Source organism: Anomaloglossus baeobatrachus, chromosome 2 (assembly GCF_048569485.1).
Source record: "Anomaloglossus baeobatrachus isolate aAnoBae1 chromosome 2, aAnoBae1.hap1, whole genome shotgun sequence".
NCBI classification, from domain to species: domain Eukaryota; kingdom Metazoa; phylum Chordata; class Amphibia; order Anura; family Aromobatidae; genus Anomaloglossus; species Anomaloglossus baeobatrachus.
The window spans coordinates 96204882-96228755 of NC_134354.1; the positions used below are offsets into that span (position 1 = coordinate 96204882).

Sequence of the window (23874 nt, forward strand, 5' to 3'; positions counted from 1 at the left end):
TTTAAAAGAAAAAAACATGACAGACACCATAGCAGAATCTGATGACTGCTTTCAAAGTCAATCCGATCCAAGAGTGCAAAAAGAAGTGGCACTGTGCTGTGGCTTCTGTTTATAGTGGAAAATGACACAAGATGACAATGTAACCCAGTCTCATGGGAAACGTGTCAGAATCTTCCCATTCTGTTTTCGGCATGCAGCTATTCACTATTTATTACAGTACAGTAACTTCACAGTGATATGTAAAGAATATTTATTATGAATATACATGTAAAACTGATATAAAGGCATGATTCCATAAAAAGTACAAATATTACAAAAGCCAACACACTTTTTTTTGCTTCCATGCAGGTAATAAATGGAGGAACCGGCTTCATTTCTAACTTACTGACAATGTACAATGATTATATTTTAATGATATAGAAAGGTAGATTTAAAGCAGAGCATTGTTCTTACACTAGCAGACAATCCTAATGATACAGCACATTTACTATTGGTTTCTATTGCACCATGATATGGATGCATTAATACTATTGGAAATTAAAGTCACTACTACGTCATCTGTTTTGACATTCCATTATGTCTCTCATTTCAGCATCAGTGCGAACGTATCTAAAAATTCATAATTATAGAGGAAATCTGGATTTTACATATTCATTTTGAACAATAACTGAAAAAAAAGTCATAAAAAAGCAAGTAAACAATACAAAAAGGAGTTCTCAAAGAGTTATACAGACCAGAAAACCCCAATCAAGAGAGATTACATTGTAACCACAGATGGCTGTGATACTCAATGTGGCAGAATGCTGTGACGACTCAGGGTTTGGCCACTTGGTGGGGGTGAACTGTTCTTAATTAGGCCAGACATCTTTTGTTAGTTATACCAAATGAAGTTAACCATTGTCTCATGCGAGACTGATTGGAGCCTTATTGTCTGTAAATGTGTATTCCCTCAGCCTCTTTGACTACAAAATTCAGAGGAAACTTATGCTGTCAGATTGAACTAGCGACCCATGAGAGAGGAGCCATATCCACCAATCCGGTAAAGGAACTGAGGGTATGAAAGGACCCTGTTTCCATCACCAAAAAAAGATTTTACGTGCTCTCGGTCGAGGAACTTCAGTTCCAGCTGGGGAACCACAGAACTGGTTCACTTCCATTTCAGCTGAAGGTTCAGAGAACTGCTTCACTGCTCAACACTGCGCCCACAAATTTGCTTGGAGAACCCAGGTTGAGACAACTCTGTCTCCTGGCTACATATATTGATGCACTCGGTCAGCTTCCTAAGATTGTGACTATCCCTGCTCAATCGGGGACCACCAAAAGCTGTACTGGGATAGTTGGCCCTGGAAGCCCCGAAGTGACGAAGACTCTAATCCCTGGTGGTCCAGCGGAAGGGTGAGACTCTGTTGATTTTACCATCTTGTGTTCTTGTTGGGAATGTACAATTTGTTTTTTCCTGTTGGTGAACCAATAAAGCCTTACCAATGTGTGGTTTCCTCACCCTGTGTTGTCTGAGTAGTATTTTGCCCACAGGAAGGAGTGAAAACCAGTGGGATGAGCCCAGGTCAGTACAGTCTTTCTAAAGATAACCAGGCCAGCAGACATGAGCACCCACTGACCCTCATGTTTCCACAGATGCAGTCTTACATTGTGGACAATACATCATGTAAAATAGAAGGACATTAAGGTAAGCACTAGGCAGGGATTAGTAGTGCTGAAACACCCTGTAGTTGGCAATCACAGTGTAGCATGTGCTGAAATTCCCAGTGCCGTAGCAGTGAGCCACATCCTACGTGAGACTGAATCAGCCATTACTTAAAACCTGTCCACAAGTCAACCCAGTGTCAAAACTATTAGGCTGGGGCCACACGGGCACTACTGCGATCCACTTGCATGAGACTCGGCTCGTGCTGGCAGTACAGCAGAGCCGAGTGTCATGCCTGTGTCCTTGCAACTGAGGTCCGTTCGTGCGAGCAGACCTCAGCTGCGGGGGGCGGGCCGGCACTCAGGAGGGGAGGGAGGGATTTCTCTCCCTCTCTACTGCGTAGCCGGCTATTGCCATTCTCGCACTGCACTAGCAGTACACCGGTGTACCGCGAGTGCAGTGCAATTTTTCTCTCGCCCCATTCACTTGAATGGGTGCGAGAGAAAGAGACTCAGCTTACAATCGCAGCATGCTGCGATTGTTTTCTCAGTCCGATTAGGGCTGAGAAAATAATCGCCCATGTGTGCTGACACACAGGCTAGAATTGGTCCGAGGGGAATGCGATGTTTTATCGCACTCCACTCGCACTGTTTTTCTCGCCGTGTGGCTTAGGCCTTAGTGCTAGGCTAGACCTTCCAGCTACTACAAGTCATGAAAACATTGCAGCATTTTCAAGACTTGTGCTCAAACTCAATGTTTCTTGTAGCATACCAAAGTTGTTCAATAATAGAAATACTTTCGACTTGGTCAGAATTCTTGTGATTGTTTCAAGTTGACGATTTCTGTCACTGTCATACAGAAGTTTTTCACAAATTTTGGTACTGCTACGATTTTACCATGATTCGTTGACTGAGAAATCCAAGCCTTAGGCCGGGTTCAGCTGAGGGTATGAAAAACTCTTTTTCAAAAGGAAAAAAAAACTATATTCATCCGCATTGTCGTCCATCTTTCTGTTTATTACATCTATGTTCTACCATTTTTTACACATCACCAGTTACAAAAAAAACATTTACCAAATACAGTTTCCTATGTTAATAATGGCAAAAAAGAGACGAAAAATGGATGACAATATTGCATGCTGGGATTTTTTTTCATATATACACTGGGTCTATGTGAATAAACTGTCTTCTGAACAGTGGTGGATATTAAAGAGATTATCTGGTCTAAAATGACAAGTCTGTAGTCACTCAGTGTCACTCTATGTGACTGCAGACTTGTGAATCCTCACACCGCACGCACTGTGCCCTGTGAGGATTTTCCGGGGTCAGAGCTGAGAACAGCGGTCACGTGATATACCAGAATCCTGCATTGGGCAAGGCTGTGCCCACCTAGATGGACTGTGGCAGGAATATTGACAGACGTATGTATATCGCATACTCGCGGCCACATGACTGCCATTCCTAATTCAGAAACTGGTGAATCCTCACAGCGTGCAGTGCGTATGATGTGAATATTCACAAGTCTGCAGTCATAGAGTGACACATAGAAGGACTGCAGACTTGTCATTTTAGACCTGACAGCCCTTTTAACATTAGTCAGTGTGCTGTCCATGTACTTTCCAATTTTAACACAGGCTGCACAAAATGTGAACATCTGAATCTGGACTAAAAGAGCATTTTGCCCAAAACTGGACTTTACCAGGTGGAGGTTGATCAGATAAATTGAATAGGACCTTGATACTAAATATTCAGTCAATAAACTGCCACCATAGTGTTACCACGCGGGAGGATATCTTTCTGACTGTGTCAGCTATAAGTAAGACACCCACCAACAACCATCTGTTGCTGCTAAACAGTCATGCTGCACTGTCTGTAATCACGCCTGTTCTGATTTGATTGACATCCCAGAGGCCAGTATACAACATTACAAACCAGCTCTGGGGAGACATGGCGCATGTGCCTAACGAAGCAAGCAGAACTGCCCTCGGCGTCAGCTGCACACTTAGTGATGACACCAAGTCTGGCTTATCAAGATGGCTTTGTCTTGTAGTGAGATGCTAATCCAGGCTTGATGGGTGTGACTGCACACAGGACACTTCACCTAACTAGAACTACCCTTGTGACTCTTTTTGGGTAATATACACATAGTCCAAGATGTATTCTAACTTATTTATACTCCTGAAAAATACATATTAGACAAGAGTAAGTTTAGAATACTATTCCTCAGCATGGTGGAGTTTAAGGGGCAAAAACCTACTGACAGGTTATTTTAAGTAAAAGTTTATTCTGAATTTGTAAAGGGGGCTTTTGGCTTTTTGGTAAAAATGGAGGGAAAGATAGAAAATGACAATAATAATAGACTGTTATTATAGCTCTATATAGACTAGAATAAAGTTTACTAAACTCCTCGGCCATAGTCAATACTTTTGTGTAGAACTGAGAATGTTCCAAACTTTTCTGAGCTTGTTGTATCTAAGTTGTATGTGATATGTGGAGCTTAGTAAGTCATCGGGCATAAAAACAGAGAAAATTCAGTGCTTATATGAGATATTGCAGTAAGAATACTTTTCATGGAGCAGATGGAAGACATTACCTCTTCTTACTCTACGGTTGGTGATAGGGGATGTAGACAAATACAACAATATACTCTATATGGCACATATTACTGAATGTGGTATAAGTATAGATGTAGTGAATACGGCCTGGTAATAGACAGTTCCTGGTGTATTGCCAATGTCAGTCAGATGTATCAGCAGTAAACATGAACCACTTAATATAGAACAATCTTAAACTTTTTCCCCATCTGATGGACTTGTGGACACAGAGTTTAATGGCACTTGCTCCTCCTCGCGTGCTCTTTCTTGAACTCTGGAAACCCAATGGCTCCAGCCTGTAAAAGAAATTGGTGTTAATAATAACATAATCCATATTGTGTCTAAATCTATGAATATTTATGAGTTTAGTTATTTTTATGTGATATTAAATAATTGTATGTTCTTTTCTCAAAATAAGATTGCATGAATAGGTCTACGCAGCCATAAGGATAAATAGATATGTTTATATACTCCTAAAGAATCAGTCACCCCAAATTGCAAATTCAGCTACTTAAACATTTATATAAGGGTCGGGACTTACTTCTATAAAAATACCATACTTGTACTATATATACTTAGATCTTCATACTGTATCATGCATTGTCCCAGAGCTTCATTGACAGTGCTTTCTGCTTTCTCACAGAGAGTGCTCTTTAAAGTCAAATCCTTCTTGCTTGTGCGCACTAACACTGTCTGAGTCATGAGCATGTTGGGGTGAGCACACACTCTGTGCGGATGCAGGTGCGCTCTCATCTCTAGCTCCTCTCTGAAGCCATTTGTTTGCAACAATTCCAGGTATAGTAGGCCGTGGCCCCAGAATGACAGGAGCCAGACATCAGAGCCGAAACTAAAGCTCTGACCTTCAGCTTCTGCCAGTCTGTGGCCGGTGCCCAGTACACCCAGACGTGTAACATGCAAGTGGCTTTAAAGAAGAGCCAGAGATCAGAGTGTACGTGCACCTACACAGTGTGTGTGCTCGCCCTGACACTGTGCACAAACGCCTGGGTCCTCCGATTTCTGTGCGCACATGAAGGAAGAAGGATCTGATGCGATCTCCATACTTCTTCTGCTGAGGAGAGCCATTAGATCAAATACTTAATTAACCTCTCTATGCAGAGGATTGTGAGAATTGTGTTAAATGACATCGATTCTCTATACATAAGCCAGGTTTTCAGATAAACTAAGATGGCCACTGATGACATCACAAACCCTCCATCAGCATGAATCCACCAGATGACGACAGACCCTCTCATTAGCATCACCATGGATCCATCCAATGATGTCATAGACCCGCCTACGATGATGCCCACCAATCAGCTCATGGACTAACACATTGTTCAACCCACTGACCAATGAACACATCCGGACATGTTCCTTTCCAAGGTTATATCAGGGCATGCTTCAGTTGAAATGAAGCAGAGTCTGGGCTGACTTTGGTCGAGGAAGGATGAATATCTGACTGTATGTCTGAACTCATTTTTCAAGCATGCACTCGATCTACACCAATTAGAATCAGGCAGTAGGCAACTTTTGGAACTTTGTAAGAGTTCACCCTAACACTTCTACACAGCCCAGTATGGATGACGTGTCCTACATCATCCAAACAGTCCAGCATTGCGGTCCTCCGCAGGTGCACTTTGATCTGCCCTGCTAAGGGCGGATCAAAGTATTGTAATGCGCAGTCGTGAGGAACGGTTAAAGACCGTCGCGCATGTGCACTACAATACTTTGATCTTCCCTGAGCAGGGTAGATCAAAGTGTGCCTTGTGCAGGACTGCAATGCTGGCCAGTGTGGATGATGAAGGATGCGTTATGCACACGGGCTTCAGAAGAAGGAGGACGGCGATCGCAGAGAGGAGGTGCTGGACCAGAGAGCAGTGACACCCATTGGACCGGACTGCCCCCTAGGTGAGTGAAGTAAAGGTGTTTTTTTATGTTATACAGAGCGACCTGGGCTCTTATATGCAGTATTCTGTAATGCTGTATATAAGAGCTCACTGGTGCTGGCTGCAGCTTAGAGTCGCCAAATCTGGTGACAGGTTCCCTTTAAAGAGTGCCGGCTATGAGATCGCACCAAGCCATTGGCCACTCCAAAGGTGCACCGAAGTGCCCTCATTTGCGTATGCATTAAAAGTGAATTTTTCTACAAATACAACACTAAAATATGTTACTGGTATGACTTTAAAGGGGCTATAACCCGTATATAGATGTTTAAGTATCTAAATTTACTATTTGGGGGAGTCAGACTCCCTATAAATCTGATAGATACCTACAAGAATTTAAACAATAAGAGCATCCTTTCTGCTTTCAAATTTTATATCCACGAATTATTTTTGTTTTTCACTTTTATAAAGCCGATTAGCGCAGAATACAACAAATAACGTTCATACAGTATGGTTTGATTATCCTTATAAGGTATATCAATGTAATAATACCAAATGGATATATTTTTATTGTTCTCACCTTTTGGTTGTTTGTAAAGTTTCAGGTTTGCTTTAACCTTGTCACCCGGTTCCTCATTAATGCTGACTTGATCCTTCCCAAATGATCCCCATTGCATTTCCTCCACCCTTCAAAGCAGAAAACACATGTTATGTGACCATCTATCCATCCATCTATCCAGGTATGCCGCAATTTATGATTTCAAATCTACATTTCCATTCATGTCTGGTCCTTGATAGCAATGGGGCCTTGTTATGATGCAGTATTAGGGCCCAGGGGCTTCAATGTACATAGCTGGATATTTCTAATATTCAGTAAAACAGATGAATTGCAAAGGTTATAAGATGTTTTCCACAAGTGATTTTTCTTACCTCTCCACTGCATAGATAGTAAATGTCTCATCACTGTGGATTTACCGCTGAGTCTGTTCTTCATCACTTTGTTAGACAATGAAAGCGTAACATTGTCACACATGGGCCACCCTCTTCTTACCATACATGAACACTACTGCTAATTCTACTTCTATGGCCTGCAACACACATCCGTGCCACCGGTATGTGTTTGGGATTTTTTGACACATACCGGCGGCACGAACACACGTGCACCAATGTTACCCTATGGTAACAGGCACACACACATAAAGCCACACGGAACGTGTGTCCGTGTGGTTTGTACGTGTGTGGGTTTTTTAACACGGATAACATGTCCGCGTTTCACCGGCAACACGCAGACACGGACCCGCTAAAGTCAATGGGTCCGTGTCTGCACGTACGTGACACGGACGTGTGTTTTCCGTACAGTCCGTGTGTTTTGTTTTTTTAAAAAAATGGTGAAACGGCTCAAGACACACGGACTGCACACGGACATGACACGTACCTATCTCACGCATACACGGACATTCAACACGCACGCACGGTAAGCATACGCCATCACACTGATGTCACACGTATCAGAGAAACGGACATTCAAAACGGAACACGGACCCAAAAAACAGAACGCAAGACACGCACGTGTTTAATGCGGATGTGTGTTTCAGGCCTATGGCTGTACATGCTTAGATAATGAGAGTCTGCTCTTGGGTCCACCATGCTGAATACGTTTGGAGATAGAACTTTCAGTGCATGTACCAGACAAGTCTGCTTTACCTTCTGTATCTCACCAATGCCAAACAGAAGAGTTAATTAGTCCTACCTAAAACACCATCTTTCATCTGTTTTTCCATCACGTGTTTTCCCTACTGGGAGGAGGAGACCACATCTCAGTTTTTTCCTAACGAATCTTGGAAGGAATCTTTCAATATCCAATATTGTAGCAGCTCTCTGTGGAGAAAAAAAAAATCTCTTTGACCCCACACAGAATCCATAGCATTTTAAAAAGCATGAAAAGCACATTATACTAGGTGTTTTCATTGGCACTCTTTGTAACTTTTTTTAACTAATAAGTTTGCACATATAGAGAGATATATAGTAGATGGATATGAAAAAGAGAATTAGAAAGTTCTGGTGCTCACAGATCCTGGATTTCTCCTTTCTCATTTCACTGTAACATAGTAGATTAAAACAGCCAGAAAGTATTCAGACCCCTTTAAATGTTTCACTCTTTATTTCATTGCAGCCATTTGGTAAATTCAAAAAAGTTAATTTTTTTTCTCATTAATGTACACTCTGCACCCCATCTTGACAGAAAAAAAAACAGAAATGTAGAAATTTTTGCAAATTTATTAAACAAGAAAAACTGAGATATCACTTGGTCATAAGTATTCAGCCCTTTTGCTCAGTATTAAGTAGAAGCACCTTTTGAGCTAGTACAGCCATGAACCTTCTTGGCAATGATGCAACAAGTTTTTCACACCTAGATTTGGGGATCCTCTGCCATTCTTCCTTGCAAATCCTCTCCAGTTCTGTCAGGTTGGATGGTGATGTTGGTGGACGCCATTTTCAGGTCTCTCCAGAGATGCTCAATTGCATTTAGGTCAGGGCTCTGTCTGGGCCAGTCAAGAATGGTCACAGAGTTGTTCTGAAGCCACTCCTTTGTTATTTTAGCTGTGTGTTTAGGGTCATTGTCTTGTTGGAAGGTGAACCTTCGGACAAGTCTCAGGACCAGAGCACTCTGGAAGAGGTTTTCTTCCAGGATATCTCTATACTTGGCTGCATTCATCTTTCCTTCAGTTACAACCAGTCGATCTGTCCCTGCAGCTGAAAAACACCCCCATAGCATGATGCTGCCACCACCATGTTTCATTGTTGGGATTGTATTGGGCAGGTGATGAGCAGTGCCTGTTTTCTCCACACGTATCGCTTAGAATTATCACCAAAAAGTTCTATCTTCATCTCATCAGACCAGAGAATCTTATTTATCATAGTCCGGGAGTCCTTCATGTGTTTGTTTGCAAACTCTATGTGGCTTTCATATGTCTTGCACTGAGGAGAGGCTTCCATTGGGCCACTCTGCCATAAAGGTCCAACTGGTGATGGCTGCAGTGATAGTTGACTTTGTGGAACTTTCTCTCATCTCCCTACTGCATCTCTGGAGCTCAGCCACAGTAATCTTGGGGTTCTTCTTTACCTCTCACCCAAGGGTCTTCTCCCTTGATTGCTCAGTTTCGCTGCACGGCCAGGTCTAGGAAGAGTTCTGGTGGTCCCAAACTTCTTCTGTTTAAGGATTATGGAGACCACTGTGCTCTTAAGAACCTTGAGTACTGCAGAAATTCTTTTGTAATTTTAGTCATATCTGCGCCTTGCCACAATTCTGTCTCTGAGCTTCTTGAGCAGTTCCTTTGACCTCATGATTTTCATTTGGTCTGACATGCACTGTGAGCTGTGAGGTCTTATATAGACAGGTGTGTGCCTTTTCAAATCAAGTCCTATCAGTTTAATTAAGCACAGCTGGACTCCAATGAAAGAGTAGAACCATCTCAAAGAGAATCACACGAAAGTGGACAGCATGTGACTTAAATATGAGTGTCTGAGCAAAGGGTCTAAATACTTATGACCATGTGATATTTCAGTTTTTCTTGTTTAATAAATTTGCAAAAATTTCTACATCTCTGTTTTTTCTGTAAAGATGAGGTGCTGAGTGTATATTAATGCAAAAAAATGAACTTTTTTGAATTTACCAAATGGCAGCAATGAAACAAAATGTAAAAAATTAAAAGGGGTCTGAATACTTTCTGTACCCACTATATATATATATAGATATATATATATATATACAGTGCCATGCAAACGTTTAGGCACCCGTTATCAAAATTACAAAATTATTGTTATTGTGAGTGTCTAAACAAGTTGAAGATGAAATGATCTCTAAAAGACATTAAGTTAAAATTACACATTTCCTTTGTATTTTAGGCCAAAAAATGTTTTCATCTTTAAAATTTTAAAAATTACAAAAAGGAAAATGGGCTAATGCAAAAGTTTGGACACCCTTGGAGATTTGTGTGCTCAGATAACGTTAGAGACGAAAGAAGAAAAATCTAGTTCTTCAAGCGAGGAAAGCCACGGTCTTTATTTTAGTATGCAGAAGCAACGGATAGCATGACCAGCACTACGTGTTTCAGGTGAAACAATCACCCTTAATAATTTCTTCTTTCTTCACTTGCAATATTGGGCTGTGGCAGCGCCTGTCCGTGCTCCAGGGAGAAGCCAGGAGTGAGCTTATACATGGTGAACTGATACATACAAATTGGTCAGATAACGTTGACTTAAGGTACCGTCACTCTAAGGGACGCTCCAGCGATCTCACCAGCAATCTGACCTGGCAGGGATCTCTGGAGCATCGCTACATGGTCACTGGTGAGCTGTCAAACAGGCAGATTTCCACAGCGATGAGAGATCAGCCACCAGCGACCTGTGTAACGACTCTGTGCTTCATAACCATGGTACACATCAGGTTACTAAGCAAAGCTCTTTGCTTATAGTTACCCGATGTGTACCTTGGCTACGTGTGCAGGGAGCAGGGAGCCGGCTTCTAGAAGCTGCGGACGCTGGTAACCAAGATAAATATCGGGTAACCAAGCAAAGCCTTTGCTTGGTTACCCGATGTGTACCTTGCTTACCAGCGTTCGCAGAAGCTGGCTCCCTGCACATTCAGATCATTGCTCTCTCACTGTCAAACACAGCAATGTGTGCTTCACAGCGGGAGAGCAACGACCAAAAAATGGTCCAGGACATTCAGCAATGAACGGCGACCTCACAGCAGGGGCCAGGTCGTTGCTGGATGTCACACACAGCGACATCGCTAGCAAGATCACTGTTCCGTCACAAAAAACGTGACTAAGCAGCGATGTCGCTAGCGATGTCGCTTAGTGAGACGTGGCCTTTAGGTGTCAGACCTTAATTAGCCTGTTAGGGTTAAGTCTTGTTCACTATCAAGGTTAGGGAAGGCCAAGTGATGCGAATTTCACATTTTTATAAAAACCCAGCCCCCTCTAATCTTGTGCCAAAAAACAGCAGCTATGGGTTCTTCTAAGCAGCTGCCTAACACTCTGAAAATATAAATTTTGGAGACTCACAAAGCAGGAGAAGGCTATAAGAAGATAGCAAATTGTTTTCAAGTTCATCTTTCTTCATTTCTAAATGTAATTAAGAAATATCAGTTAACAAAAAATTTCTGTGAGAGCTGCTTGCAGGATTGCTAGAGAGGCAAATCAGAACCCCTGCTAGACTGCTAAAGACCTTCAGGAAGATTTAGCAGACGTAGTACATTGTTCACCTGCACAAAAATGTCTTCAAGGAAGAAAACCTCTCCTGTATCCTCTCTATAAAATTCAGCGTCAGATATATGCAAAAGAACATCTAAACAAGCCTGATGCATTTAGGATACAAGTCCTGTGGGCTGATGAGGTTAAAATAGAACTCTTTGACCACAATGATCAAAGGTATGTGTGGAGAAAAAATGGCACAGAATTTCAGGAAAAGAATATTTCACCAACCATTAAATATAGGGGTAAATCAATCATGCTTTGGGGTTGTGTTGCAGTCAATTGCAAGGGGAACATTTAACGGGTATAGGAAAGAGCGGACTCAATGAAATTCTTGATGCAAACATAATACCATCTGTAAAAAAAGCTGAAGTAGAAAAGAGGATGGCTTCCACAAATTGAAATGATCCTATATAAATGTCAAAATCCACAACAGACATCCTCAAAAGGCCCAAGCTAAATGTTTTACGACCTCACAGTCCCCTGATCTGAACATCATTGAAAATCTGTGGCTAGACCTCAAATGAGCAGTGCATGCAAGACGAGACAGGAATCTCACAGAACTTGAAGACTATTCTAAAGAAGAATGGATAAAAATCCTTCAAACACAAATTGAAAGTCTCTTGGCTGCTACAAAAGCGTTTAAAATCAGTGATACTTGCCAAAGGGGGTGCTCATAGGTACTAACCATGCAGGGTGCCCAAATTTTTGTACTGGTCCAGTTTCCTTTTTGTAAAAGATGAAAATTATTTATTTTTTTATTTAAATGCAAAGGAAATGTGTCATCTTTAACTTTATGCCTTTTAGAGATCAGTTCATCTTGAACTTGCTTAGCAGTTCACAATAACAGTAATTTTGACCAGGGGTGCTGCCTTTGCAGAAATACTCGGTGGGGCTGGCATCATTCCAGCAGGACCCCAATGGGTATGTGCACATTTGTACACTTTTAATGTACCTTGATCATATACTGTTTTTTTTTTTTCTTTGATCATTGCCCTTGTATTGTATATTCCATATTATTTTATTTACTGGTACAAGCTGTACTATATACCCTCTCCTGTTACGTCTGACACATTTTCATACTGATATCCAGGTGCTTCTCAATAAATTAGAATATCATCAAAAATATAATTTATTTCAGTAATTCAATACAAAAAGTGAAAACACATATTATATAGAGCCATTACACACAGAGTGATCTATTTCAAGTGTTTATTTATGGTAATGTTGGTGATTATGGCTTCAGCCAATGAAAAGTCATTATCTCAGAAAATTAGAATATTATATAAGACCAACTGAAAAAAATATTTTAAACTGAGAAATGTCCTACTGAAAAGTCTGTACAGTAAATGCACTCAATACTTAGTCAGGGTTCCTTTTGCATGAATTACTGCATCAATGCGGCGTGGCATGGAGGCGATCAGCCTGTGGCACTGCTGAGGGGTTATGGAAGCCCAGGTTGCTTTGATAGCAGCCTTCAGCTCGTCTGCATTGTTGGGTCTGGTGTCTCTCATCTTCGTCTTGACAATACCCCATAGATTCTCTATGGAGTTTAGGTCAGGTGAGTTTGCTGGCCAATCGAGCACAGTGATACTGTGGTTATTAAACAAGGTATTGGTACTTTTGGCAGTGTGGACAGGGGCCAAGTCCTGCTGGAAAATGAAATTACCATTTCCAAAAAGCTTGTCGGCAGAGGAGGGAAGCAAGAAGTGCTCTAAAATTTCCTGGTAAACGGCTGCGTTGACTTTGGTCTTAATAAAACACAGTGGCCCTACACCAGCAGATGACATGGCTCCCCAAACCATCACTGAGTGTGGAAACTTCACACTAGACCTCAAGCAGCTTGGATTGTGGCCTCTCCACTCTTCCTCCAGACTCTGGGACTGCGATTTCCAAATGAAATGCATTTACTTTCATCTGAAAACAACACCTTGGACCACTGAGCAACAATCCAATTCATTTTATCCTTGGCCAAGGTAAGACACTTCTGGCATTTTCTATTAGTCATGCCCATGTCCTGGATACGTCTGTGTGGTGGCTCTTGAAGCACTGACTCCAGCAGCAGTCCACTCCTTGTGAATCTCCCCCAAATTTTTTATGTCCTTTTTGTAACAATCCTATCAAGGCTGTGGTTATCCCGGTTGCTTGTGCACCTTTTTCTATCACACTTTTTCATTCCACTCAAGTTTCCATTAATAGGCTTGGATACAGCACTCTGTGAACAGCCAGCTTCTTTAGCAATGACCTTTTGTGTCTTACTCTCCTTGCGGAGTGTGTCAATGACTGTCTTCTGGACATCTGTCAAGTCAGCAGTCTTCCCCATGATTGTGTAGCCTACTGAACCGGACTCAGGCACCATTTTAAACACTTAGGAAGCCTTTGCAGGTGTTTTTTGGTAATTATTCCAAATTTCTGAGATAATGACTTTTGGGTTTTCATTGGCTGTAAGCCATAATCATCAACATTAACAGAAATAAACACTTGAAATAGATCACTCTGTGTGTAATGACTCCATATAATATATAGAAATAGATCACTCTGTGTGTAATGATTCTATATAATATGTGTTTCCCTTTTTGTATTGAATTACTGAAATAAACTACCGTAACCTTTTGATGATATTCTAATTTATTGGGAAGCACTTGTACCTTTTCTTTGTCCTGTATTGTTTTTTAAATAAAGTTTTTTTTATTACATTTATTTTTGTTGTTGGGTCACTTCCATTTTTTGTTTTTCTTTGTTGTTTTCTTTTGGTTTTCTGTGCCCTATATCTGTTTTTTGTATTAATATACCCTTTAACACTTAGTATTATAATTGTATTTACATATTGCATATATACAAAACGTTCCTTTAGGGTGTTTTACGTTGAGTCTATTAGATTATTTATTTACAGTATAGTATAGAGTTGAGCGCGGTTCGTGGTTCGTGGTTCTCCAGTTCTAGGCTCGAGTGATTTTGGGGCTGTTCGAGATCGAACTAGAACTCGAGCTTTTTGCTAAAAGCTCGATAGTTCTAGATACGTTCGAGAACGGTTCTAGCAGCAAAAAGCAGGGCTTTTTACAGCTACAGTGTGCAGGAGCCATCGCTGGCAGCCTGCCACAAGCTGGTAACCAAGATAAACATCGGGTATCCAAGCAAAGCGCTTTGGTTAGTAACCCGATGTTTATCTTAGTTACGTGCAGGAAGCCCACACTTTCCCGCTCAGCTCGCTCCGCCCCCTCCTGCCCGCGGCATGTACACATACATACACACACACACACACACACACACACACACACACACACATCCCCCCCCCCGCTCGGCTTACCTGCGGTGATGAAGTCCCGCCATCCCGACCTCAGCGCTGTCACTGTCCTCCATGGCCGCCGCTTGTCACATCACCTCTCGCTTCCGACCCGAGACTGACTAGCGGTGACGTCACGGACCTCTCGCGATACTTGCTGTGAAGGCGCCGGTCATTGACCTCAGTGACAGGGGCTGTCAGTGTGCTGGAGATCAGCGCAGGTAATGTACCTCGCTCCTGACAGCAGCACTTGTCACCCCCCTGCAGTGACCTGGGCTGACCCATTGATGTTAGCTCAGGTCACTGCATTGCTCTCCCAGCCAATGGGGAACATCCTGCTCTTCATTGACTGGGACAGTGTGGATCGTCATGGCAACCCCTTGGATTACACCAGACCTGGATTTGTTTTTCAATCTAATAAATTGGTTAAAGAGGGAATGTTTTGGGGAGTGTTTTTTCAAATAAAAATGTGTTTGTCGTCTATTTTTTTTTATTACTGACTGGGTTGGTGATGTCGGGTATCTGATAGACGCCTGACCTCACCAACCCCAGGGCTTGATGCCAGGTGACATTACACATCTGGTATTAACCCCATATATTACCCCGTTTGCCACCGCACCAGGGCGCGGGATGAGCTGGGGCGAAGCACCAGGATTGGCGCATCTAATGGATGCGCCACTTCTGGGGCGGCTGCGGCCTGCTATTTTTAGGCTGGGGAGATTCCAATAACCATGGACCTCCCTAGTCTGAGAATATCAGGCCCCAGCTGTCTGCTTTACCTTGGCTGGTGATCCAATTTTGGGGGACCCCTACATGTTTTTTTTTTAATTATTTATTTAATTTAAAATAACAGCGTGGGGTGCCCTCAGTTTTGGATTACCAGCCAAGGTGAGGTTGCCAGCTGTGGTCTGCAGGCTGCAGCCGTCTGCTTTACCCTAGCTGGCTACAAAACTAGGGGGAACCCTACGTCATTTTTTTTTCATTTTTTTGGCTAAATACAAAGCTAAGCACCCCTTAGTGCCACATGAAAGGTACCAAAGGGTGTTTCACTTTTTCTCCATTTTTTTCTCCACTTTTTCTCCACTTTTTCTCCACTTTTTCTCCATTTTTTTCTCCACTTATTCTCCACTTTTTCTCCTCTTATTCTCCACTTTTTCTCCACTTTTTCTCCTCTTATTCTCCACTTTTTCTCCACTTTTTCTCCACTTTTTCTCCTCTTATGCTCCACTTTTTCTCCACTTTTTCTCCACTTTTTTCTCCACTTTTTCTCCTCTTATGCTCCACTTTTTCTCCACTTTTTCTCCACTTTTTCTCCTCTTATGCTCCAATTTTTCTCCACTTTTTCTCCTCTTATGCTCCACTTTTTCTCCACTTTTTCTCCTCTTAATCTCCACTTTTTCTCCACTTTTTCTCCACTTTTTCTCCACTTTTTCTCCACTTTTTCTCCACTTTTTCTCCTCTTATGCTCCACTTTTTCTCCACTTTTTCTCCTCTTATGCTCCACTTTTTCTCCACTTTTTCTCCTCTTAATCTCCACTTTTTCTCCTCTTATGCTCCACTTTTTCTCCACTTTTTCTCCTCTTATGCTCCACTTTTTCTCCACTTTTTCTCCTCTTAATCTCCACTTTTTCTCCTCTTATGCTCCACTTTTTCCCCACTTTTTCTCCACTTTTTCTCCACTTTTTTCTCCACTTTTTCTCCTCTTATGCTCCACTTTTTCTCCACTTTTTTCTCCACTTTTTCTCCTCTTATGCTCCACTTTTTCTCCACTTTTTCTCCACTTTTTCTCCTCTTATGCTCCACTTTTTCTCCACTTTTTCTCCTCTTATGCTCCACTTTTTCTATACTTTTTTTCCACTTTTTTCTCCACTTTTTTCTCCACTTTTTCTCCACTTTTTCTCCACTTTTTCTCCACTTTTTCTCCTCTTATGCTCCACTTTTTCTCCACTTTTTCTCCTCTTATGCTCCACTTTTTCTCCACTTTTTCTCCACTTTTTCTCCACTTTTTTCTCCACTTTTTCTCCTCTTATGCTCCACTTTTTCTCCACTTTTTTCTCCACTTTTTCTCCTCTTATGCTCCACTTTTTCTCCACTTTTTCTCCACTTTTTCTCCACTTTTTCTCCACTTTTTCTCCTCTTATGCTCCACTTTTTCTCCACTTTTTCTCCTCTTATGCTCCACTTTTTCTCCACTTTTTCTCCACTTTTTTCTCCACTTTTTTCTCCACTTTTTCTCCACTTTTTCTCCACTTTTTCTCCACTTTTTCTCCTCTTATGCTCCACTTTTTCTCCACTTTTTCTCCTCTTATGCTCCACTTTTCTCCACTTTTTCTCCTCTTATGCTCCACTTTTTCTCCACTTTTTCTCCACTTTTTCTCCACTTTTTTCTCCACTTTTTCTCCTCTTATGCTCCACTTTTTCTCCACTTTTTTCTCCACTTTTTCTCCTCTTATGCTCCACTTTTTCTCCACTTTTTCTCCACTTTTTCTCCTCTTATGCTCCACTTTTTCTCCACTTTTTCTCCTCTTAATCTCCACTTTTTCTCCACTTTTTCTCCACTTTTTCTCCACTTTTTCTCCACTTTTTCTCCTCTTATGCTCCACTTTTTCTCCACTTTTTCTCCTCTTATGCTCCACTTTTTCTCCACTTTTTCTCCTCTTAATCTCCACTTTTTCTCCTCTTATGCTCCACTTTTTCTCCACTTTTTCTCCACTTTTTCTCCACTTTTTTCTCCACTTTTTCTCCTCTTATGCTCCACTTTTTCTCCACTTTTTTCTCCACTTTTTCTCCTCTTATGCTCCACTTTTTCTCCACTTTTTCTCCACTTTTTCTCCACTTTTTCTCCACTTTTTCTCCTCTTATGCTCCACTTTTTCTCCACTTTTTCTCCTCTTATGCTCCACTTTTTCTCCACTTTTTCTCCACTTTTTCTCCACTTTTTCTCCTCTTATGCTCCACTTTTTCTCCACTTTTTCTCCTCTTATGCTCCACTTTTTCTCCACTTTTTCTCCTCTTAATCTCCACTTTTTCTCCTCTTATGCTCCACTTTTTCTCCACTTTTTCTCCACTTTTTCTCCACTTTTTTCTCCACTTTTTCTCCTCTTATGCTCCACTTTTTCTCCTCTTATGCTCCACTTTTTCTCCTCTTATGCTCCACTTTTTCTCCACTTTTTCTCCACTTTTTCTCCACTTTTTCTCCTCTTATGCTCCACTTTTTCTCCACATTTTCTCCTCTTATGCTCCACTTTTTCTCCACTTTTTCTCCACTTTTTTCTCCACTTTTTTCTCCACTTTTTCTCCACTTTTTCTCCACTTTTTCTCCTCTTAATCTCCACTTTTTCTCCTCTTATGCTCCACTTTTTCTCCACTTTTTCTCCACTTTTTCTCCACTTTTTTCTCCACTTTTTCTCCTCTTATGCTCCACTTTTTCTCCACTTTTTAATCCACTTTTTCTCCTCTTATGCTCCACTTTTTCTCCACTTTTTCTCCACTTTTTCTCCACTTTTTCTCCTCTTATGCTCCACTTTTTCTCCACTTTTTCTCCTCTTATGCTCTACTTTTTCTCCACTTTTTCTCCACTTTTTTCTCCACTTTTTTCTCCACTTTTTTCTCCACTTTTTCTCCACTTTTTCTCCACTTTTTCTCCACTTTTTCTCCTCTTATGCTCCACTTTTTCTCCACTTTTTCTCCTCTTAATCTCCACTTTTTCTCCTCTTATGCTCCACTTTTTCTCCACTTTTTCTCCACTTTTTTCTCCACTTTTTTCTCCACTTTTTCTCCACTTTTTCTCCTCCTATGCTCCACTTTTTCTCCACTTTTTCTCCACTCTTTCTCCAGTTTTTCTCCACTTTTTTCTCCACTTTTTCTCCTCTTATGCTCCACTTTTTCTCCACTTTTTTCTCCACTTTTTCTCCACTTTTTCTCCTCTTATGCTCCACTTTTTCTCCTCTTATGCTCCACTTTTTCTCCACTTTTTCTCCTCTTAATCTCCACTTTTTCTTCTCTTATGCTCCACTTTTTCTCCACTTTTTCTCCACTTTTTCTCCACTTTTTTCTCCACTTTTTCTCCTCTTATGCTCCACTTTTTCTCCTCTTATGCTCCACTTTTTCTCCACTTTTTCTCCTCTTATGCTCCACTTTTTCTCCACTTTTTTCTCCACTTTTTTCTCCACTTTTTCTCCACTTTTTCTCCACTTTTTCTCCTCTTATGCTCCACTTTTTCTCCACTTTTTCTCCTCTTATGCTCCACTTTTTCTCCACTTTTTCTCCACTTTTTTCTCCACTTTTTTCTCCACTTTTTCTCCACTTTTTCTCCACTTTTTTCTCCACTTTTTTCTCCACTTTTTCTCCACTTTTTCTCCTCTTATGCTCCACTTTTTCTCCACTTTTTCTCCACTTTTTCTCCACTTTTTCTCCACTTTTTTTTCCACTTTTTCTCCTCTTATGCTCCACTTTTTCTCCACTTTTTTCTCCACTTTTTCTCCACTTTTTCTCCTCTTATGCTCCACTTTTTCTCCTCTTATGCTCCACTTTTTCTCCACTTTTTCTCCACTTTTTTCTCCACTTTTTCTCCACTTTTTCTCCTCTTATGCTCCACTTTTTCTCCTCTTATGCTCCACTTTTTCTCCACTTTTTCTCCACTTTTTCTCCTCTTATGCTCCACTTTTTCTCCTCTTATGCTCCACTTTTTCTCCTCTTAATCTCCACTTTTTCTCCTCTTATGCTCCACTTTTTCTCCACTTTTTCTCCACTTTTTTCTCCACTTTTTTCTCCACTTTTTCTCCTCTTATGCTCCACTTTTTCTCCACTTTTTCTCCTCTTAATCTCCACTTTTTCTCCTCTTATGCTCCACTTTTTCTCCACTTTTTCTCCACTTTTTTCTCCACTTTTTTCTCCACTTTTTCTCCACTTTTTCTCCTCTTATGCTCCACTTTTTCTCCACTTTTTCTCCACTTTTTCTCCAGTTTTTCTCCACTTTTTTCTCCACTTTTTCTCCTCTTATGCTCCACTTTTTCTCCACTTTTTTCTCCACTTTTTCTCCACTTTTTCTCCTCTTATGCTCCACTTTTTCTCCTCTTATGCTCCACTTTTTCTCCACTTTTTCTCCTCTTAATCTCCACTTTTTCTTCTCTTATGCTCCACTTTTTCTCCACTTTTTCTCCACTTTTTCTCCACTTTTTTCTCCACTTTTTCTCCTCTTATGCTCCACTTTTTCTCCTCTTATGCTCCACTTTTTCTCCACTTTTTCTCCTCTTAATCTCCACTTTTTCTCCTCTTATGCTCCACTTTTTCTCCACTTTTTCTCCATTTTTTCTCCACTTTTTCTCCACTTTTTCTCCACTTTTTCTCCTCTTATGCTCCACTTTTTCTCCACTTTTCTCCTCTTATGCTCCACTTTTTCTCCACTTTTTTCTCCACTTTTTTCTCCACTTTTTCTCCACTTTTTCTCCACTTTTTCTCCACTTTTTCTCCTCTTATGCTCCACTTTTTCTCCACTTTTTCTCCTCTTATGCTCCACTTTTTCTCCACTTTTTCTCCACTTTTTTCTCCACTTTTTTCTCCACTTTTTCTCCACTTTTTCTCCACTTTTTTCTCCACTTTTTTCTCCACTTTTTCTCCACTTTTTCTCCTCTTATGCTCCACTTTTTCTCCACTTTTTCTCCACTTTTTCTCCAGTTTTTCTCCACTTTTTTCTCCACTTTTTCTCCTCTTATGCTCCACTTTTTCTCCACTTTTTTCTCCACTTTTTCTCCACTTTTTCTCCTCTTATGCTCCACTTTTTCTCCTCTTATGCTCCACTTTTTCTCCACTTTTTCTCCACTTTTTTCTCCACTTTTTCTCCTCTTATGCTCCACTTTTTCTCCTCTTATGCTCCACTTTTTCTCCACTTTTTCTCCTCTTAATCTCCACTTTTTCTCCTCTTATGCTCCACTTTTTCTCCACTTTTTCTCCACTTTTTCTCCACTTTTTTCTCCACTTTTTCTCCTCTTATGCTCCACTTTTTCTCCACTTTTTCTCCACTTTTTCTCCACTTTTTCTCCACTTTTTTCTCCACTTTTTTCTCCACTTTTTCTCCACTTTTTCTCCACTTTTTCTCCACTTTTTCTCCTCTTATGCTCCACTTTTTCTCCACTTTTTCTCCTCTTAAGCTCCACTTTTTCTCCACTTTTTCTCCACTTTTTTCTCCACTTTTTTCTCCACTTTTTCTCCACTTTTTCTCCACTTTTTTCTCCACTTTTTTCTCCACTTTTTCTCCACTTTTTCTCCTCTTATGCTCCACTTTTTCTCCACTTTTTCTCCACTTTTTCTCCAGTTTTTCTCCACTTTTTTCTCCACTTTTTCTCCTCTTATGCTCCACTTTTTCTCCACTTTTTTCTCCACTTTTTCTCCACTTTTTCTCCTCTTATGCTCCACTTTTTCTCCTCTTATGCTCCACTTTTTCTCCACTTTTTCTCCACTTTTTCTCCACTTTTTTCTCCACTTTTTCTCCTCTTATGCTCCACTTTTTCTCCTCTTATGCTCCACTTTTTCTCCACTTTTTCTCCTCTTAATCTCCACTTTTTCTCCTCTTATGCTCCACTTTTTCTCCACTTTTTCTCCACTTTTTCTCCACTTTTTTCTCCACTTTTTCTCCTCTTATGCTCCACTTTTTCTCCACTTTTTCTCCACTTTTTCTCCACTTTTTTCTCCACTTTTTCTCCACTTTTTCTCCTCTTATGCTCCACTTTTTCTCCACTTTTTCTCCACTTTTTCTCCGTTCTTTTTCTATGGTCAGTCTACCCATTAGCTCTGCCATGCATACTGTAGCTCTACACCTACTGCACATGTTACTTTATGATTGACATCTCTTTCGTACCAGAGCTGTCTAAGCCTACTCTGACCCCATATTTGTCATTACTATATTGTCCTTGTACTGTATTATGACATTTGTATCATGTGTTTCATTTCTTGCTGTGTTGCAATTTTTTTGCTGCATCCCAATTGTACCTCTACATTGTTCGAGTTTATGTTATTGTTCTCTCACTCTTATGTGATACTGATTATTGTCATTTTTCATGATTACATGCAGATAAGTCCAATCTGACGAAGGCTCAGGCCGAAACGTCATTTGTAACTTGTTTTGGACAAAAACATATATGCTTATGAAAATTTGTTTTTTCTTAATACGGACCAATAAAGAGTGATTTTGCATTACTATCCGTTGTGACTTACTGACTTAGTCTGGGAGATATAGAGTGCCGAGGTTACTCACTAATTTTATCTATTATTACCTCTGAGCACCTATATACCAGTGAGCAGAGCTTCCTCTACAGTAGTTCTCCTGATTAGGCATGCCCTTACCTCATGAGCAGGGCATTGCAGCTTTGGTAGCAACCATTACGACATGGACTCTGCTGCTGTGGACCCGGGGAGAGTGAGTGCAGATTCATTGCACCCACACTCCTCACATGAAGGGTCCGCACTCCTAGAAAATGGGGGATACGTTCCCTGAGTGTCTCCCCCCCATATTCTAGACGGTCCAGAGTCGTCGTGGGACCCCTTTATTTTTTTTCTTACAATAAATTGGTGAAAGAGGAAATGTTTTGGGGACTGTTTTTTCAAATAAATTTCTTTTGTCGATTTTTTGTTTTTGTTAGTACTGACAGTTTATGATGTTGGGTATCTAATAGACGCCATGACATCACAAACTGCTGGGCTTGATCTCAGGTGACTTTACAGCTAGTATCAACCCGATTTATTACCCCGTTTGCCACTGCACCAGGGCACGGGATGAGCTGGGGTGAAGCGCCAGGATTGGCGCATCTAGTGGATGCGCCACGTCTGGGGTGCCTGCGGCCTGCTATTTTTAGGCTGTGAAGGCCCAATAACTATGGACCTTCCCACCCTGAGAATACCAGACCACAGCTGTCCGCTTTACCTTGGCTGGTGATCCAATTTGTGGGGGACCCTACTTTTATTGTGTAATTATTAATATTTATAAAATAATTATAAAAAAGAGCCTGAGGGGACCTCCACATTGGATCCCCAACCACGGTAAAGCTGCCAGCTGTGGTTTTCAGGCTACAGCCGTCTGCTTTACCCTAGCTGGCTATCAAAAATGGGGGGACCCAACGTAATTTTTTTTTTTTAACTATTTTTTAAATAGAAAAAATTAATGGGCTTCCCTGTATTTTGATTGCCAACCAAGGTAACGGCAGGCAGATGGGGGTGGCAACCCATAGCTGTCTGCTTTATCTGCGCTGAGAATCAAAAATACCGCGGAGCGCTACGTCATTTTTTTAAAGATTTATTTTTACAGCACTGTGATGTCCAGCAATCAAAATACAGGGAAGCCCATTTTATTTTTAGTTATTTAAATAAATAATTAAAAAAAATATATATAGGCTCCCGCTGCATTTTTTGTATTGCTAGCTAAGGGTAATCCAAGCAGCTACTGGCTGCTAACCCCCACTGCTTGGTGTTACCTTCACTGGCAATGGAAAATCCAGGGAAGCATTTTTTATTTTTTTTGCCAAAAAACTACAAAAAAAGGACGTGAGCTTCGCCATATTTTTGTATGCTAGCCAGGTATAGCAGGCAGGTGCTGGAAGAGTTGGATACAGCGCCAGAAGATGGCGCTTCTATGAAAATGCCATTTTCTGAGGTGGCTGCAGACTGCAATTCGCAGCAGTGGGGCCCAGAAAGCTCAGGCCAACCGGTGGTGCGGATTCCAATCCCCAGCTGCCTAGTTGCACCTGGCTGGACACAAAAATGGGGCAAAGCCTACGTCATTTGTTTTCTAATTATTTCATGAAATTCATGAAATAATAAAAAAAGGGCTTCCCTTTATTTTTGGTTCCCAGCCGGGTACAAATAGGCAACTGGGGGTTGGGGGCAGCCGTACCTGCCTGCTGTACCTGGCTAGCATACAAAAATATGGCGAAGCCCACATAATTTTTTCAGGGGGCAAAAAACTTCTGCATACAGTCCTGGATGGAGTATGCTGAGCCTTGTAGTTCTGCAGCTGCTGTCTGTCTGTATGGAGAAGAGCAGACAGCAGCTGCAGAACTACAAGGCTCAGCATACTCCATCCAGGACTGTATGCAGAAGTTTTTTGCCCACCAAAAAAATGACGTGGGCTTCGCCATATTTTTGTATGCTAGCCAGGTACAGCTGGCAGCCACGGGCTGCCTCCAACCCCCAGTTGCCTATTTGTACCCGGCTGGGAACCAAA

General features: G+C 41.2%; 1 protein-coding gene across 5 annotated transcripts in view; it reads right to left on the reverse strand.

Moving 5' to 3' along the window:
* Positions 1-226: 226 nt before the first annotated feature.
* LOC142291007 (transient receptor potential cation channel subfamily V member 1-like) overlaps positions 227-23874 on the reverse strand; it is a 138484-nt gene continuing 114836 nt past the window's right edge. For all 5 annotated transcript variants that reach the window (XM_075335188.1, XM_075335185.1, XM_075335189.1 and 2 more), the window contains 3 exons: positions 7872-7999; positions 6702-6808; positions 227-4534 (listed from right to left, as the gene is read on the reverse strand). In XM_075335188.1, coding sequence (XP_075191303.1) covers positions 4431-4534; positions 6702-6808; positions 7872-7999 — 339 coding nt within the window. In that variant the 3' untranslated portion in view covers positions 227-4430. The remainder of the gene's footprint in view (positions 4535-6701; positions 6809-7871; positions 8000-23874) is intronic.